Genomic DNA, 16,752 nt, shown 5'->3' on the forward strand with positions numbered 1-16,752 from the left:
ACAGACTGACTCTAGATGATATCATGGCTTCGGCAAGGAGAGAGCTGGGCATACAGATGTGAACTAGCTGATTCAAAGGTATCTGCCCCTCTACGTGCACGCGATCTCTTCTCTTCTCTCCATCAAGCACTGAAATGATACGTGTCCGAAGAAAACAGAAAAACATAGAAAATAAGCATTCGTTTCTTTTAAGTCAACCATCGTTTTCTACGATGGGGTTTTGACAGTGTACCTAAATTACCCGGAAATTGAAAAATCGTGATCAGAGAAAAAGGTGCCTCGGATTCGAAAGATGTCATCCACCATTTGATTAATCTTCTCAGCGGCTACTTTGGAGGAATTTTTCAATTTCTAACGTAACTTTTTAAGATGCCATGCATGGGTGCCTCATCATTTTAGTAAAGTCTACATCAGCAACCGTACATGCGTAACAGTAGTTGTCTTGGGCTATTCTAGTAGTTGCTGTAGCTAGGGCTTATCCGTGATCTATAGGATGTGGATATCTACCCGAAATTTCATGGTAACTGGTAAGGATAGTGAAAGATGTGTTCTCCTAGTAGACTCCACCAGGTGGATGCCGTGCGCTGCCGCGGGCTTGGTTGGTAATTGCACATCGACATATAACAAAAATAAAAATAAAAATGGAAGAACTTTCTCAATATGCAAGCAAGATTACGGTGTATTGTAAGGAAATGAATGTTGTGGTTGAGCAATTGCAAAGGCAGATGAAAGAGATGGTCATGCGCCATCAAAACTTGAATATTAAGTGCCTAAGAAAACAAAAGGCTACATTAACTGAACATGGTTGTTGTTCGAGAAATTCATAACAAAAAGATGTTCGATAAATCCAAAAGAGCTAAATATAGCAGCGCACGGCAAGAGAGTTAAGTAGAATGTTGTCGAAGGAAGGAAAAAAGTATGCGGCATTCACAAAAAGTTCATTCATATGGCTACATAGCTAGATGTCCTGCAAATGGCCAACATGATTACATTAGAAGCTGAAACAAAAAAGATTGAAAAAGAGGAATTGCTATCCATCCCATTGAAAAGATCTGAAAGGAGATATAATCTAATACATGCTTTTGTATGCTCATAAAACTAGCCATGTTGTGTATAAGCAAATGCCTAGGTGTAACGACGACAATAACTCATGCGAGAAACCAACTTATTAATAAGTTGTCGTTTCTGTCAACAACTGTCGGGTCTCAATTTATTAAAGTTCAGCCCAGGAAAAGCTGGCCATAAGCAACCACAGAAACAACAGCAAGGTGATTAAAAAAAACAAGTGAAACACGTCATCTACCAGGGCAAACAGTCCAACTAAAGCAATGCCAACTGGTTTTAATCAATGCAGCTCAGGCAGAATATGTTTTGAAAAAAGCAAGAGTTGGTGCAAAATGACAGTGGAATGCTATATCAAGCAAAGATGAATGTAAACGAGCATTATAGTTCACTTGATCAAGCACAAGTGACTACATAACGTAGCTCGTGGTGAAGGGAAACGGAAAGCTAAAATAAAACGAATCAACAAAGGCAATCAATAGAGCTCTAATTCAGATAACTATCTGTAGAATGGCATTCAATAAAATAGGTGACAGTCTAGTCTCTTTAACTACTATCAACAATATCAGTTTGATAAAGGACTAAGATTGATGGGGTACGCATGTACTAACTATGACATTGCAGAGAATAAATGGAGAGTTACCTACAGCGTGGGCTGACGCAGAAGACCGTTGTTTTTTTTGCAATGGTTCAGATGCTTTGCAGCTAGAAGAAGCAACTTGGTTATACTATTCAGCTTATTTGGGAGGGAGACTCTCACCGCATACGTCAGGGCTGTCACCATAAAATGTTGTTAGTGAGCCATCTGTGCTTTGTAAATGCAAGGGAAAAGGAAAAATACTCAATGAAAGGTATATGGGAGGGGAAAAAAAATACCCATCAGATGTAAACAAGACCGAAGAGAAAACACAAAGGTGAAAAAAATGCTAAAAAGAGAGCAGCTGGGTACCAAAAAAAAACAGAGACAACAAAGAACTTTTATCATGTAGCAAAAAAAAAAATTGTTCTTGGCCATATATGATGTATAAAGCTATAATATCTTATATAGAGCTTATAAAGGATGTTGTTTCCACTAGCACAATTGTGATTACATGAAAGATATTGAATGCCAAAAATCAATACGAAATCTATCGAGGAATACTTTGTCACCAATGCCAAGTAGTACCCTATATTCTGAGTTGAAATTCACTAAAACTGCAATGCATCTGCGTTTTAATTCAGTACTCAATGCTGCTTTTCAAACCTCTCAATAGCAAACGCAAAGATTAATTCCCTTACACACTTGGTTAAAAAAAGATAATGTGATTTCCAAGAATCATTTAGATCTAGCTATATGATCATCATCCAAAAACTATTTAAGGGGTCATTACCATCTTAAAAAACAAAAAGGGGAAAAGGAAAGGAAAATAAATGCACCTTTATTCTAGGATTCTGTAAATCAATTCATTGTCAATGGAGTGACGAAGAAAAAATTAGCAGCAACTTCAACCAAGAATTTTTATGTTGGCATAGCATATTTTTTGCTTAACTAATTATTGAATAGACTATTGATCATAAAGAAAACCATGCCTCAACACAGCGCAAGCGATGAAAAAGAGTAGCGACTCACCCATCACTTGAGCTACATAAATTCCTATGAAATGCAAACCATCAAAAAGCAACCACAGGGTGCAAAGAAGCAAAAAGTTTGTGTAGTAAAACAGAGAAATGTAGAAACAACTAACAAAACGATGGAAAACAAATATACAATTTGTAAAATAAGTTTTCAATGACAAGGACTGAAAAGAAAAGGCCATAAATTCTAACCAAACAAAGCTCACAGATTCTCCAAGCATGTTCGACTCCCTAACCAGCACCACAATAAAAATCACACGGGCTCTTGCCAATGTTCAAGCACAAACAACAAAACATAAAAAAGAACAAACCAAGTCGAACAAAAAATAATCACATCCCTTTCTTTTCTAAGGCAGGCTACTAACTGTAAGAAAAAAAAAAAAAAAGCCATAACTAGAATGTAATCAGAAATCAAATCCCAAGGAAAAAAACATCGGGAAAAAACTCTTGCATAAACAGGAAGGAGAAACGGAAAATCGGCACTCCACAATCTGACAGCCAACAAACCAAGCCCAGTAGCCCTTCTCGAAACAAATCCCACCTAAGAACAAAACATAAACCATATAAAGCATCGAGAATCAGCAAAACAAAAGAAATTATCAACAACAGACCATAAACCTCAAATTCAAGTGGGAAAAATCATTTAAAAGCCAATATTACTACTTTCTTTTCGATATATATATATATATATATAAGAATCTTTCTTCCTTTCCTTCCTGCTCGACTTCTCTATGGGTCTCACTGTGATGCAAGGGTTTACCCCTCTTCAACACGCCACCATTCTAGTTCACTTTGTTTTTTTGTCATCGGTTGATCACTTTGCTTTTTTGTTGTCGCTTTCTGATCTCGAGCTCCATCGCTTTGCGCTGGTTTCAGCGAGGTCTTTGGTCTTTGGTGTTTGATTTTGGACGGCAAGTAAATTTTGCCTCTGAAACTATAATATTCTGCAATTGTAAAATTTCATTCTTTTGCAATTGAGAGATCATTGTCTTCTTCTTTTTCAAGTCTTTCTAATCACAAATACCTCTCTTGCAACCAGTCTAATTAATTGTGGGAAAACACTGCAGTAGCAATCCATAATGTTTCGTGAGAGCAGCTATAGGGTTTCCTGCATGATTTAGTTTTTGTTAATTAAATACCAGATTAAGGCTGAACAAGATAAAGAGTTAATTAACGGAATTGACAAGAACAGTATCAATAGGAACTGCGTGCTAACCACGGTTTTTCGATACAGCAGAAAGATGAACTAAGGATGAACTTGAAAAGATCGAATTAACATTATTTTGGGCTTAGCCTCTTCAATATTAACGGAGCTGGCATTTCTTACCACGCACTTGGGGGAAAACAACAAAAACAGGGAAAAAAAAAAAAAGAGCAAACTTTTTAATTGCAGGTATTTGACGTAGATGAGTAAAAGAGAGACTAATAAAAGAACCTGTGAATATAAACTCGATTCACTAGCAGTTTACACTGGAAAAAGTTGCTCTAAAGTGGAATTTGAATGCGGAACAGTGAGAGGAAATACAACTAATTGGCCGTTTGGGTAAGAGCAGTGGGCAAAGAAAAATTTCTACCTAATGGGTCTGATCAATTTCAAAATCTCACCTCGCATAGTCCGCTAGCCCACTGACTGGGTAAAGTAATTGACTAGTGATGCTCCAAAAGGCCCATTCCAACATAGCCCGTATGTTTTAATTTTCAGCTGGAAAAAAAAAAATCAAGAAATCAAGAATTCTTCAAACTTATGAGCGGCCCGGATTCAAATCAAGTTGCCGTCGTGCATAGTCCGGCTAATCCAGGTTCTTCCTGACCCTGTGAGCCTAATCCATGACTGAAAAGTTTCATATGGGAAAAAATGGGGGAAAACAATTAATAAGAAATCAAAACCTGTTTGAAATGAAGGAAAAAACACAAGGATATTCAAACTTAGAGTGGCCCGGATTCAAATCAAGTTGCAGTCGTGAATATTCCGGCTGATCCAAGTTCTTCCGGACCATGTGAGCCTAATCCATGTATGAAAAGTTTCATATGGGAAAAAATGGGGGGAAACGATCAATAAGATGGAGAAAACACACGATACATGTGAAGATGATGACATTTTCATATATTGTTTTTAGTGATCAATCAAATGTTAGCATATCCAGCAGCTAAACTTCATAAGATGCTTGAAATCAAATAAATTGAAGCATGAGCAGTTAGACTTAGATATATATTCAAGGAAGCAATAGCAAAAGCAAAGCTCGCGATATAATAACCATCTCAATGTTGAAAAATTGAAATCATTGAGAGCAAACATAAACTGTATGAAAGGATATAAGGTTTCCGATTCTGTAACAAAACCAATTCATCATATGTGCATGACTAATTCTAAGCTTGAAATATCAAGAAATTCATAAAATCACATTTCCAAATGAAAACAGGAAAATGCAATATCCATATTCAACCTATGAAAGAAAAAAGTTTTCGATCCTAAAACAAATTAACAGGTGGAACTTTGCCCAATGATATGTTAGTCATCATGGGAGTGCATGTAAGTGCAAATTAAGGATGCCAACTCTAGTCACAGGTGCAAGCCAATCCGAAAAACTTGACAGCAATGCACAACCAAATCGAGTTCGCTATGGCACTATCTAGCTAGATACAATTTATTCGTCCCGATGCTTCAAGTCTTTGTTCCGATTGATTGTCCACGAACTTCCTGCCCTGCCTTATCAATTGCAATCTGTGCATCACGGCACTCAGGACTACAAAAAGCACCCAAGTAACTGCATTGCAAAAATGGTGTTGCTCCAACTTCATTAAAATGCACTAATCTGCAGATTCATCTAAAACATTCTCCAGCAAATACAAAAAATATACGGTAGAGAATAGAGAAGCAAAGCCAAAAGGAAAACATCCACTAGTAAAAGATAGGTTATTAGCATTGGATTTTAGCAGCAGAATAATTCAGTTGATGATTTAGCAACGGATTGTATATATATAATTTTTTTTAATATCAACAACGGATTTAGTAACAGAAAATCCATTGCTGAAAAACAATAAATTAATTGTCAAAAAAAATTGTTTAAAAAATTAGCAATGAATTTTAGTTTTATCCACAACAGATTAGTTAATTGTTAATAGCTCTATTTTTTACTAGTGATCTAACCAGATGAAAAGGTATAATATCTATTCCTTCCCTATTTCCGGTTACCTTCTCAGCAACCGCAAGCATCACATGCAATACAGTTCTTTTTCCTCAGGAAGGCCACATGAATGATCCCCTACTAACCCTGACAGCGCTACTTTGCTTAATCAATTTTCCTTTAATTGCTCAAAACAGGCAAACAAAAAAAGATACAAATCATGACAGAGGGCAAACTCCAAGGTATACTTTTATTTCGCAATTTTCTCAGATATTGATAAAAAAAAAAAAATAGAGCAAATTGCTTCTGTTCTTAGAAATTCTTTGATACAATGACAACATGCAAAATCAATTATGCATTATTCTTTTATTTCAAAAATCAACAAAAAAAAAAAAACCGCGATAATTGCAACATAGAATGAAAATAAAAAAAAGAAACAAAATCTTACCCGTACATATAGACATCCTGTTTTTTATTCAATCTCTTCTTGCAATAGCCACACCTATCAAGAAAATGCTCAGTCTTCACTAATCCACCTCCTATATCCTTCTCTTTCTCTGGCAGCAGCGGCTGAGGAGGCGAAACCGTGATAATCCTCTGGAGAGACTGATCGTCCGTGTCATCAGCAACGAAACCAGCATCCCACGGCGAAAGTCGGTGGTTGCTGAAACCAAAGTCGCTGAAGCTCTGCGTATGAGTTAAGCGAGAGCGCTTGCCTGGCATTGATTGATTAATTTGGGGATCTTACAGAAATCCAAAAATTAGGGTATTGAGCGAGAAGAACGAGAGAGAAGCAAAAGGAGAGCCAAACTGAAACTGAAATTCTTTCTTGCGTGCGTGAGGAGAGTAGCGCCTGAGTGTGTGTTCAGGGTTTATATAGGCTACTGTGGGGGCCCCTGGTTGTTAGCGAATTATATTGGAGATACCTTTTAAGTTGTGTTTTTGGGCGTGGGTGGTGATGTGGTACTGTGTGATGTAGAGCATGGTAAGAGAGTTAAAGACACCAATGAGATACCTCCCAATTTGGAGTGTTTAGAATCTTATTATTTGAAGAGTTTTTATCCACACTTTTTTTTACTAAAATTAAGAGCCAATAAGAATGGGGAGCTTTTTTTCTCTTTATATTATGGGTGAGAAAAAAACTAAAACATCAATTAAATCAAAAAAATTGGAAAAACAATAATTAAAAAAACCGATCCATGAAAAAAAACCGATCAAACCAATTAAAATTTTAAGAAATGACCGGTTCGGTTTGGTTTCGGTTTTTTAAGCTTAAAATCAAAAAAACCAAACCCAACCCAAACCGAAAAAACCAAGCCAAACTGAAAAAAAACGAACCAAACCAAAAAAACCATGTCAAAACAAAAAAAAACCGAGCCAAACCAGTTTGAACAGGTTTTTTTCCTAAAAAATGAACTGAACCGAACCAAAATCGATCAGTTTGAACTGGTTTCAGTTCGGTTTTATTTTTTTAAAAAAATTATTTTGATTTGGTTATTTTTATATATATAAAAAATAAATCAAACTGAAAATGATCACCATAAAAAAAAAAAAAAAAAAAAAAAAAAAAAAGATGAAGACATAGCTTTTAAGAGAAAAAACATTACTATAAAAAAATGTCTCTAGTGGAAAAAAAAAATCATCCTGATGATTAAATCTACTGTATGCTTAGTACTTGAAAGGTGGTAGTTTTATATTTGAAGTTATGGTGTAATAGAAGATTTAAGACATATACAAATCAAATTAAAAATATTAAACATAATAAATATTAAAAAAAAACACGTTTCTTGAGAATAAAAAAGATAATTGAAACTTATAAATTATCTACGTTCTCAACCTTTTAAATCCTTTCTAGTACAATATGAAAATATATCAATAATGATATTAAATAGTTCACTAGCCATTCCAAACTAGATGTGAAAATACATAAATGAAAAAAAGAAACATTATAAAATACAGTAAAAGGTTGGATGATTTAATGTAGATTGACAATGTTCATAAACTCACAAAACAAAACAATGTAGATTTACTATTTACTTTTTAATAATTCATTTTGGCCCTTTATTTTTATTTTATTTTTGGTGATTTGATCCTAATCAAATCTAATTACTTTTTATTTCTTAGGCAAGGCTGGAATTGAAAGAAGAGGGATCAAAATAAAAAATGTGCCAAACATGAGTGATGCACCAAAGAATTCTTGAAAAATATACTTAGATCCTCAATCTTTAAAAATAACATAATTTATACAATTTGGGTTTTTTAAAATTTTTAAAATTCACTTTTGGCATAGAAGTTCATTTGTATTATTTTTCAATCCCTGGTTAAAGAAAGAGTGGGGAGAAATAGCTCGATGAATTCCAAAGTTAGAAAAGAAAATAGATGTTCACGCCATTTCTAGGCATCAAACTAGTTTTTCTTGGTTTTCACGGGTTCTATGCAATGATAGAGGCTTGATGATGGTTTTTTAAAGTCTTAATATTGCCTAAAAAATATATATTTAAGTGTAGGAAGTCAAAACTAACTTGTTTTGATTTTGTGTTTTTGAACTATTTATTTGAGTATTTTGGGTTGAGGGGTTGGTTTTGTAGTGCTTTAATAATGTTGGTGAAGTGTTTTAGGTTAAAATGACTTAAAATTAAATTTTTTAGGCAAGAGAAACGTTGCCCCGAGTTTCCAACTACCATAGTCTTTAATTAATATGTAGTTTGTGGTCAAAATCTAGGTTTGTAAACAACACATTGTTTGTCTTGATGGGCAATGTTCACTTGCTTATTAAACAAAATTACATATTAATTATTTGTTGCTCTGTATCAATCAATCAATATTTATATTTACGCATGTGCGCATTATATATATATCCACATGTTGAAAAAATCTATTAAAATATAACTAACTTCTAACTTCATATAAACCCTATCTTTTCAACAAACTTAGTTTAAAGGAAAAGATCTAAACAATACCATAAATTAAATAGAAAAAAAATAAGAAAACTTACTCAAGATAAAGGAATTAAATAATCAGTTGGCAACTTGGGTTTGGAAGAGATTTTTTTTTTCAGCAAAGGAAAGGGGAAGACGGTTCAGAGGGAAGGGGGAATGGAATGAAAATGGCTGCCATATTACATATATCAAGCTTTTGGACCAAACTAATGTACTAAACAAATTGCTTAACTTAATGGGCCAACAATTTAAAATAATTCTATGGGTCTCGCACTTTCGATGGATGGATGGATGGACATGGGCCGTACAGGATTCCTGGTTACTAATGACCACCTCGTCGATGGCCACGAACCTCATTGTTGTGTGGCAAAAAGCTCCTTGTCGGATCAAGAATCTTATTGCACAAATAGCTGGCTCGGATCGGAGCTGGAATTCTTTGAAAGATGAATTGTGTTTTGCCTCTCTTACTTTTCTCAACTAGCCCATCAGTTAAACTAGAATGGCTATGAAAATATTTCTTCTAAATAATGTTGTGCATGGAAAAAGAATTATTTAAGAGTATATTTAAGAGTGTAGTTGTGGTTGATTTTTAAAGTTTTTTTATTTATAAATATATTAAAATAAATTTTTTTATTTTTTTAAATTATTTTTTATATCAACATATCAAAAATAATCTAAAAATATTAAAAAAATAAAAATAAATTTTTTAAAAAATTATTTTTGAAAACACAAAAATAAATAAATAAATTTTCGCTTCAAGCGACAGAATAGGTATTTGATTAGTATAATTTTTATATTATATTAAATAATTATCTCAATTTAAGATTCTGAATTACTATAGGAGATTTCGAAATATAATTTATTTATCACACTTTGACATATATATGAGGTTTTATGCTTTATAAACCAATCATGTGCTCACTTTCATTCTCGCATCAAATAATTATCCAGTAAGCAATTTTGTGGCAGCTGCATAAAATTAAAGGAAAATCAAGTAGACAGACAATATGTCCTTTTTATTTACTTATTTTTTTATTTTTTATTTTCATCCAAGGCTAGTACGAATACATCAAAGCCAATAATAATAATAATAATAATGTGAATTTATTTGGCTTTTCTGTATGTAGCCTCAGCCAGTCCGACGTCGCACTGCGTGCTTGCCATTTGTCAGCATCATCAGTTGAAGTGTATATCCTTGAAATTGACTGCACAACATTAAAACAAACACGTGTGAATTTATAAATGTTAATGTAGCTTCGAGAATTGATTTTATTTTTTAATAAGAGAACAAATTTTAAGAAAAAGGGTACACAGAACATGAATCTTGTAGCTTACGAAGTGTCTCTTTGGCCACACAGTCAGCGTCGCACTTCACTTCGCAGAAGGAGTTGCCATTGCCCTCGCTCTTGCACTTGTCCTCGCAATCATTGAAACATCCTGCGTATTGATCATCCACCTTGTTTGCAGTGGTTAGGTGCATTGTTGCAGCAGCAACAATGCACATGAGAAAAACTGCTACGAGTTTGTTAATGGCCATATTGTCTCCTTTTTGCTCGTGTGTTTCTTCTCTTGATTCGATGGATGATGCGAAGAGAAGAATGAAGGATTCAGGTATTTATAGAATCACAGAGTCTAATTTTGTGCCCTTTGAATCCATTTTTTTTGGCAAAACTTGTGGTTAATATATATTCCCATAGCACTCCTTTCGGATTTGCTGAAAAAATTGAATGGTACAGGTGCATAAAGCAAGTCAAATTCTCTTTTAAATCACCACCAACCTTAGCACCACACACGCCAAAAAACAAGAGGGGACGGAAAAGTTCAGCTTAAATATTTTTAGCAATATCCTGTTTTTCAATTTAAAAAAACCGGAAGATGAGGGAGTGATTTATAGAGCTGCGCTTTCAACCAACAATAAGATCTTGAAAGGTTTTTCCTGGGCCATTACATATCCAAGTAGAAAGATTTAAAGGACATGTCGTTGTTGTACCCAGCTCGCTTGTTTTCACTCTCAGGCAAAATTAATAGCAGTAACAAAAGAAAAGGAAGAGGAGAGAGAGAGGGAGAGAGAGAGAGAGAGAGAGAGAGAGAGAAGGTAGTTAAATGCATGTTAGGACATGGGATTAATTGGTAGGAGATGGACAAGAATAACTTGCAATAAAATTTCTTTCATAGGTTTCTGATCAAAAGTTCTGAAAATACAATATTAATATTTAGTGTAACGTTCATATATATCTTGAATGTATTAAAATATATTAATATGTTGATAAAAGAGATCGTCTATACTGCCACAGTAGAGTGACAGTTCAAGAGCCATCGGTTTGGTGGATAAATGCATTTCCGTGATTTGTTCGAGGCAGGAAGTGGTTCCTCCAAATTTCGTAATCAAGATTGTCGATAGAGATAGTCCAAGGAATATGCCTGGCGGGAATCTATCAGGAAAAAAAAAAAAACCAGCGATGCACCTGCATCCTAAATATTCGAATTCAGTATAGGCATCTTCTAATTCTGGTTTTCCTCCTAGATTGTCAGTTTTTTTTTTTTCCTCGAGTATGTTATGGTGTCATAACCTTCTGGAATGATAGTCTATATTAGCATGATTAATTAGGCAGCCACATCAATTTACGTGTCTGTAGTTTTTCTGGACTTCAATGCAGTGCAAACATAATTAAATAGAGTTCTGAAAAGGTTTCTCCAATGGTTTGTTTGTTTTGCTTGTGAGTATCAGGCTTCATCTTCCATCATTTGCCTTGTACTTAAATTTATCAAACACTCCTGTGTCATCGTACTTGTCTAGGCGTTACAGTTCAAAGGAGCTTTAGCTGAAAACTATAATGAATTAACAAAGGCATTCTTTTCCTACGTTCTGTTATTTTGTTTTCCGACAACATGACGTTGAGCTGTGCTCGTCAAGTTTTCACACCAACAAAAAAACAAAACAGATAGCAAGAGGGATGAAGATGAAGAGGCTGTGGCTTAATAGAATTTTTCGAAAAGCATGATTGCTAGAAATATTAGCAAGGAAGATGGTGGCGAAACATGGGATGACATAGATGCTGGGGGGGACAGCACTGGTCGGATCCCTGCAGTTGTTGTCGGGGCTTCTACTTGCACCGGCGGGGATGCTACTTGCACCGGCGGGGATGCTGGTGTTAATGGTAGAGTAATTTCAGATTCCGGTGCTGGAGCAAGTGCTACTGCTTTGGAATCTGCCAAAAGCAACTTGGTAAGTAGATAGTTCAGGTATATAACTCTCAACATAAGTAATAATTATATTACTGGTACAGAAACATTCAAATTTTTGTCTTCACCAATAGATAATCTTTCTTTTCAAAATCCAATTTAGAGCAGGGGTTACCTCGTGGGCTTAAAGGAGCAGCAGCTGGAGGTGGAAGAGCTGGCCCTAGCGAGACGGGACCTGCCAATATTCCAGTGAAACAAATTGTTCAGCCAAGGTACGTAGGATTATTTGTATGAGGTTGACAAATAACGTACATAGTTTATGTTTTAGTTTCCATATTTTTTCCCAGCGAAATTAAGAATTGTAAAGGATCCATAAACTCTCAATCACCTGGTGCTGGCAGAGGGGTCCCAGATGCTGTAAAATACAATACAATTATCATTAGAAAGTTTAACAAACATTGACAGAAGTAAAAAGATTCTTAGCAGGTAGATTTGAAGTCCTACATTTACACTGTCCCAGCACGCCACAAGCTCCGGGGAGAGAGACAGCTAGAGTACGGTTAATTGGTAGCTGAAGCGGAACATTGGCTGTTAGCAGTAGACAGGCGCAGTCCATGCCAGTGCTCATCAGTGACTTCAATGAACTGCAACAGCTAGCAGTTGGTGGGGAGCCATTGTTGGTGCTTCCAGTTATAAAATTAACACACGGGGTGAAGCTTGATATCATCGACATGGTGCACGGTGTATTAATTTGCCCATTCACTGAAATTACTAGTAGAGTTGATAACATAGCCATCAATTTGATAACTTCGAGGCCCTCCATTATTAGTTTTGAACGAGCTGCAAATCTTGTTGATTACAAGAGTATAGAGAAGAACCGGGTTATATATATGGGTGGAGATACGAAAATCATATATAGATTGGTGAGGGCAAAAGAATTGGAGGGAAATAACTTGTAGATTTGAAATGGGTCCTGGAGTTCAACAACTATAGCTAATTTCCCATGGTTGAAGGAAGCTTTTTATTTACTCCCCCGAGTCTTTAAGGGACCGGAGTCCAAGTTAGGTCTGTTAGGCATGCCGGTCATTGGTTTTAAATTTGTTTTGTTTTATATATATATATACATTACAGCAACGTCGGTCATTGGTAGATTGTATCATTTGTCTCTGCTTTTTTAACTTGGTTCAAGGGAAAGCTCAACTTGATGCCAGAGCTCCCAGGTGATCCAAGTTTTAATGGAGTTTGTTTTATTTAAAACTTGTGCAAGTAATTAACATGGAAAAAACCGTTTAACTTGCTGGTCAATCTAGAATTCAGATGACCTGATAAAATCCAAGAGACCTGTTTTTTATTTTAATATGTGTTTTTTATTTTTAGTTAGAAATATTTTTTTTTCAAATATTTTATTTGATTATTAATTTATTTTAAAGTTTAGTATATAAATACTAGAAGAATATTTTATTTTTTCAATATGAAATTTGAAACTTTTTAGTATATATATTCTATATTCATAAAAAAAAATATTTTTTTTTCAATATAAAATAAAAAAAATTGATTTAAATATTTTAACATAAAAAATAACATAATATCTTTATAATATGGGATAAAAAAATATTTTTGAAATAATTTTTTAAAACTTTATTATTTATAATATATATATAATTTATATTCATAAAATTATTTCTTAATTTTTTTAATGTGAAATATAAAAATTTAATTTTTTTTTTTTTTTTTTTTTGCAAGGACCAGTGAATGTTTCGGTAGAGGCTTCTTCCAAACTATTCATTGGTGACCATATCATTGAGATTGCTTTGTTTGTAACGAGTAATAAGAAAATTGGAACCTTCCTTTCTGTGAGTACTAAGGTCATATAATGAGTAAACATAGTATGGTTGAGCAGAACATTAAAATATATGCCGATGACAAATGAAAACTTGCCACATCTTTATGTCTAGAGATGTTTAGTTACATAACAGCCCTTTGATTTAGTTAGAGTTGGTCATCCAAATATACCGACAAGCTTGTCTCTATTCCGCAAGCTTTCCTGTATAAATCCATTTCCTTTCTTTTCTCTCACTCAAAATTCCAACCAGACATTTGACTAATACTACCAGATCATTCGAGGCATCCAAGAACTTGCAAGAGCAGTCAATGGCTTCAAGTGGGACTCGTGTTGGTCTAGTCCTGCTCCTTGTAGCCACAACATGTGGTGGAGCCATGGCTCAATCAAGCTGCACTAATACTCTCACGAGCCTGGCCCCATGCCTGAACTACATTACAGGAAATTCAACGAGTCCATCATCTTCCTGTTGCTCACAGCTAGGCAATGTTGTCCAAACATCACCACTATGCCTTTGCTTACTCCTCAATAATAGCGGTGCCTCTTTAGGCATCAACGTAAACCAGACTCTTGCTCTGAATCTCCCCGGCTCTTGTAAAGTGCAAACTCCACCGATCAGCCAGTGCAATGGTAATCCAAAACTCCTGCTTGTCTGTGTTATAAACAAGGTAGTGTTAGATTCATACTGACTTGACTTTACCATGGTAAAACAGCTGCCACTGCACCCACGGCTTCAGCAACTCCGCCGGTAAGCTCACCAGCCAGCTCACCTGCGGATTCATCTGATCAGACACCCGAGCCAGCTCTTACTCCATCAGCATCAAACATTCCTTCAGCTTCAGGTATGTTCAGGAACTGTCAATTGTGCAAGCCTTGAAAGCTTAGCTGGATAATTACTCGATTACCATGGATTGATAAAGAATTGAAATTTGATCTTTGATCATATGGATGAGACGAAATGTAATTTTGGCATGAACCAAAATCCATACGGCTGACAAAAATTAAATAAGCACATGCATGAAAGCACCAGTCTAAGCAATTTCTATTTATAAATGTTAATAGGAACGAATTCTGAGGTCAGCTCTTAATTGATAAATGCAGGAACTGGAACTGGCTCTAAAACAGTCCCGTCATCAACTGGAACATCTGATGGAAGTATTGTCAAAACACCCCTTCATTTTGTGCTCTTCTTTCTCTTTGTGGCATGGAGTGGTTCAGCTGTTACCAAATTCTGAGTCCCAAAAGTGGTTTGTGCCTGTGGGATTATACTTTGAAAGTTTCCAGAGTGATTTGTGCCCTTTTGGATCATTGATTATGATTACCGGATCCTATTTATTTTTGTACAATGCTGTTAAAGATGATTCTTGTCATCACCTGTACAGTGTGATTGTATTATTTGTTTGGTTGGCTTAATTAATGAATAATGGAAGCCGTACCGATTCCTTCCAAAAACCATTGTCAATTCTTCAATCTCCAATTTTCTTAGCTCTTGAAGATAGGAAACTCTGATAAAGAACGATCAATCCCAGGAAAAATTCCCCTCAGCTATCATGAGAAAGTTCGCATCACATTACAGAAATCTATAAATAGTTCATTGCAGTTTAAGTTTTAGATTACCAATTTTGTTATGCTTCCATTCTAGTTCTAGAGGATGAAGCATGCGCATCTTCTTCCGGCAGCAGATTGCTGTGGAATAATGAGATTTTCAGAGAGTTGCATTGACAAATTATACGAAGTCTTAAGAATTGTGTGGAAATATGATCAGGGCGGGCAAAAAAGAAAAGCAAAGGAGAAAACTTAAATAAAATGAACTCCTAGTGATAGGAACACCTGATTTTTTTTTTGCAATATTTCATTCTCTAGTTCCTTACCCTATCAATTTCCAATTCCTAGTTATTAACTAGAGATTTATGGGAAATATTGATTAATTTTAAATTAATTTTATTTTTAATTAAATATGCAATGCAATTCCCAAAATTATTTCACATATTTTTTTTTTATGACCAAGTAATGGGAAAGAAAAAAGAAAAGGAAAAAAAAAAAGGGAATGGAGAACGGTACTTGACCAAGTGGCTTAACCTAAATAAGCCTAGTTGCAAGTCTTGGTTTAGGTTGAAGATGTAGATAGCAAGTGAACCCAAACTTTGACTTAAGAAAACTCTAACATGAAATCATTTTAGTAAAAAAAAAAAACATTTATATTTTTTCATCTTCTAGGAGGTAGGATCTCATCAACAAATCACTAAGTTAACTTGTAGAAAAAATATCTTATAGCATTATAAATGAAAGCTAGTGGGTAAAATCCTAAACCACTCCATCAAACTTTCATATAGTTCAGACTAATCATTAAATGCTTTCATAAATTCTTCTACCATTAATGAACCCATAAAATTGAGTTGGGTGTTTTACTATGCAAAACTTTAATGTTCATCTTCTCACATATGGATGGGCTATATAATTTTTTTTGTTTTTTCAATTTAATTCTTAAACTTCTTTTAATAATTTAGTCCTAATTGAAAACCAATTAATTTTGACTTCTAATGAAAATATGAAATTGAAAGAAGAGGAACCGACATGAAAAAGGAATCAAATATGAATGGCATATTATAAGTTTCATAAAAAATACACTTTGATTCTTAAACTTTAAAAATTACATGTAAATTATATAATTTTAGTACCGCAATATTTTTTTCAATTCAATTTTGATACAAAAATTTATTTTTGTTATTTTTTATAGTTCCTGATTGAAAGAGGAGAGAGAGAGGTTGTTGGATTCCGACAATAAAAAAAAAAAAGTATCATTGACACCAATTTAGACCACCAAAACAGATGATATTTGTATCAAATTATTTCATTGATGAAGGGAGTTAATATTAAGTGTTTTTTTACCTTTAAAGTTTATAAAAAAAATATATTTGAGTTCGGATTAATTTTTGAACTCGAGTTGATTTTGATTTTTAGGGTGATTTTTTTATTTTTTATATCATAA

The 16,752-nt window shown here is 34.5% G+C and overlaps 2 protein-coding genes and 1 long non-coding RNA gene across 4 annotated transcripts; 1 reads left to right on the forward strand and 2 right to left on the reverse strand.

The window, feature by feature from the left end:
* Positions 1 to 762: 762 nt before the first annotated feature.
* Positions 763 to 4,242, reverse strand: LOC118049349 (uncharacterized). Of its 2 annotated transcripts, none has more exons than XR_012169155.1 (3): positions 4,112 to 4,242; positions 1,706 to 3,784; positions 763 to 967 (listed from the first exon to the last, which is right to left on the reverse strand). It is a non-coding gene; the product is annotated as an uncharacterized lncRNA (long non-coding RNA). The 2 variants fall into 2 exon arrangements; XR_004687670.2 differs by lacking the exon at positions 4,112 to 4,242 and adding an exon at positions 3,893 to 4,092.
* A 7,303-nt stretch (positions 4,243 to 11,545) lies between these two features.
* Positions 11,546 to 12,823, reverse strand: LOC118049350 (non-specific lipid transfer protein GPI-anchored 16). Its single transcript, XM_035059331.2, has 4 exons — positions 12,428 to 12,823; positions 12,312 to 12,338; positions 12,099 to 12,158; positions 11,546 to 11,949 (listed from the first exon to the last, which is right to left on the reverse strand). The coding sequence occupies exons 1-4, from the start codon at positions 12,744 to 12,746 to the stop codon at positions 11,717 to 11,719; spliced, it is 639 nt and encodes a 212-aa protein (XP_034915222.1). The 5' UTR covers positions 12,747 to 12,823; the 3' UTR covers positions 11,546 to 11,716.
* A 1,164-nt stretch (positions 12,824 to 13,987) lies between these two features.
* On the forward strand, positions 13,988 to 15,215 carry LOC118049351 (non-specific lipid transfer protein GPI-anchored 15). The gene is made up of 3 exons (XM_035059333.2): positions 13,988 to 14,393; positions 14,477 to 14,605; positions 14,865 to 15,215. Exons 1-3 carry the CDS (start codon positions 14,075 to 14,077, stop codon positions 14,996 to 14,998), a joined length of 582 nt encoding a protein of 193 aa, XP_034915224.1. The 5' UTR covers positions 13,988 to 14,074; the 3' UTR covers positions 14,999 to 15,215.
* The last annotated feature ends 1,537 nt before the right edge of the window (positions 15,216 to 16,752 follow it).

This window comes from Populus alba, chromosome 2 (assembly GCF_005239225.2).
Source record: "Populus alba chromosome 2, ASM523922v2, whole genome shotgun sequence".
Classification (NCBI taxonomy): Eukaryota; Viridiplantae; Streptophyta; class Magnoliopsida; order Malpighiales; family Salicaceae; genus Populus; species Populus alba.

Excerpts from the sequence above, each read along its gene's own strand:
- LOC118049350 (XM_035059331.2), bottom strand. The coding sequence starts at position 12,746 with ATGGAGGGCCTCGAAGTTATCAAATTGATGGCTATGTTATCAACTCTA. Across the intron at positions 12,339-12,427 it reads CGTGCTGGGACAGTGTAAAT|CATCTGGGACCCCTCTGCCA; the intron begins GTAGGACTTCAA and ends TGTATTTTACAG. Across the intron at positions 11,950-12,098 it reads TGCTCCTTTAAGCCCACGAG|ATTCCAAAGCAGTAGCACTT; the intron begins GTAACCCCTGCT and ends TGCTTTTGGCAG.
- LOC118049351 (XM_035059333.2), top strand. The coding sequence starts at position 14,075 with ATGGCTTCAAGTGGGACTCGTGTTGGTCTAGTCCTGCTCCTTGTAGCC. Across the intron at positions 14,394-14,476 it reads ACCGATCAGCCAGTGCAATG|CTGCCACTGCACCCACGGCT; the intron begins GTAATCCAAAAC and ends ATGGTAAAACAG. Across the intron at positions 14,606-14,864 it reads AAACATTCCTTCAGCTTCAG|GAACTGGAACTGGCTCTAAA; the intron begins GTATGTTCAGGA and ends TGATAAATGCAG.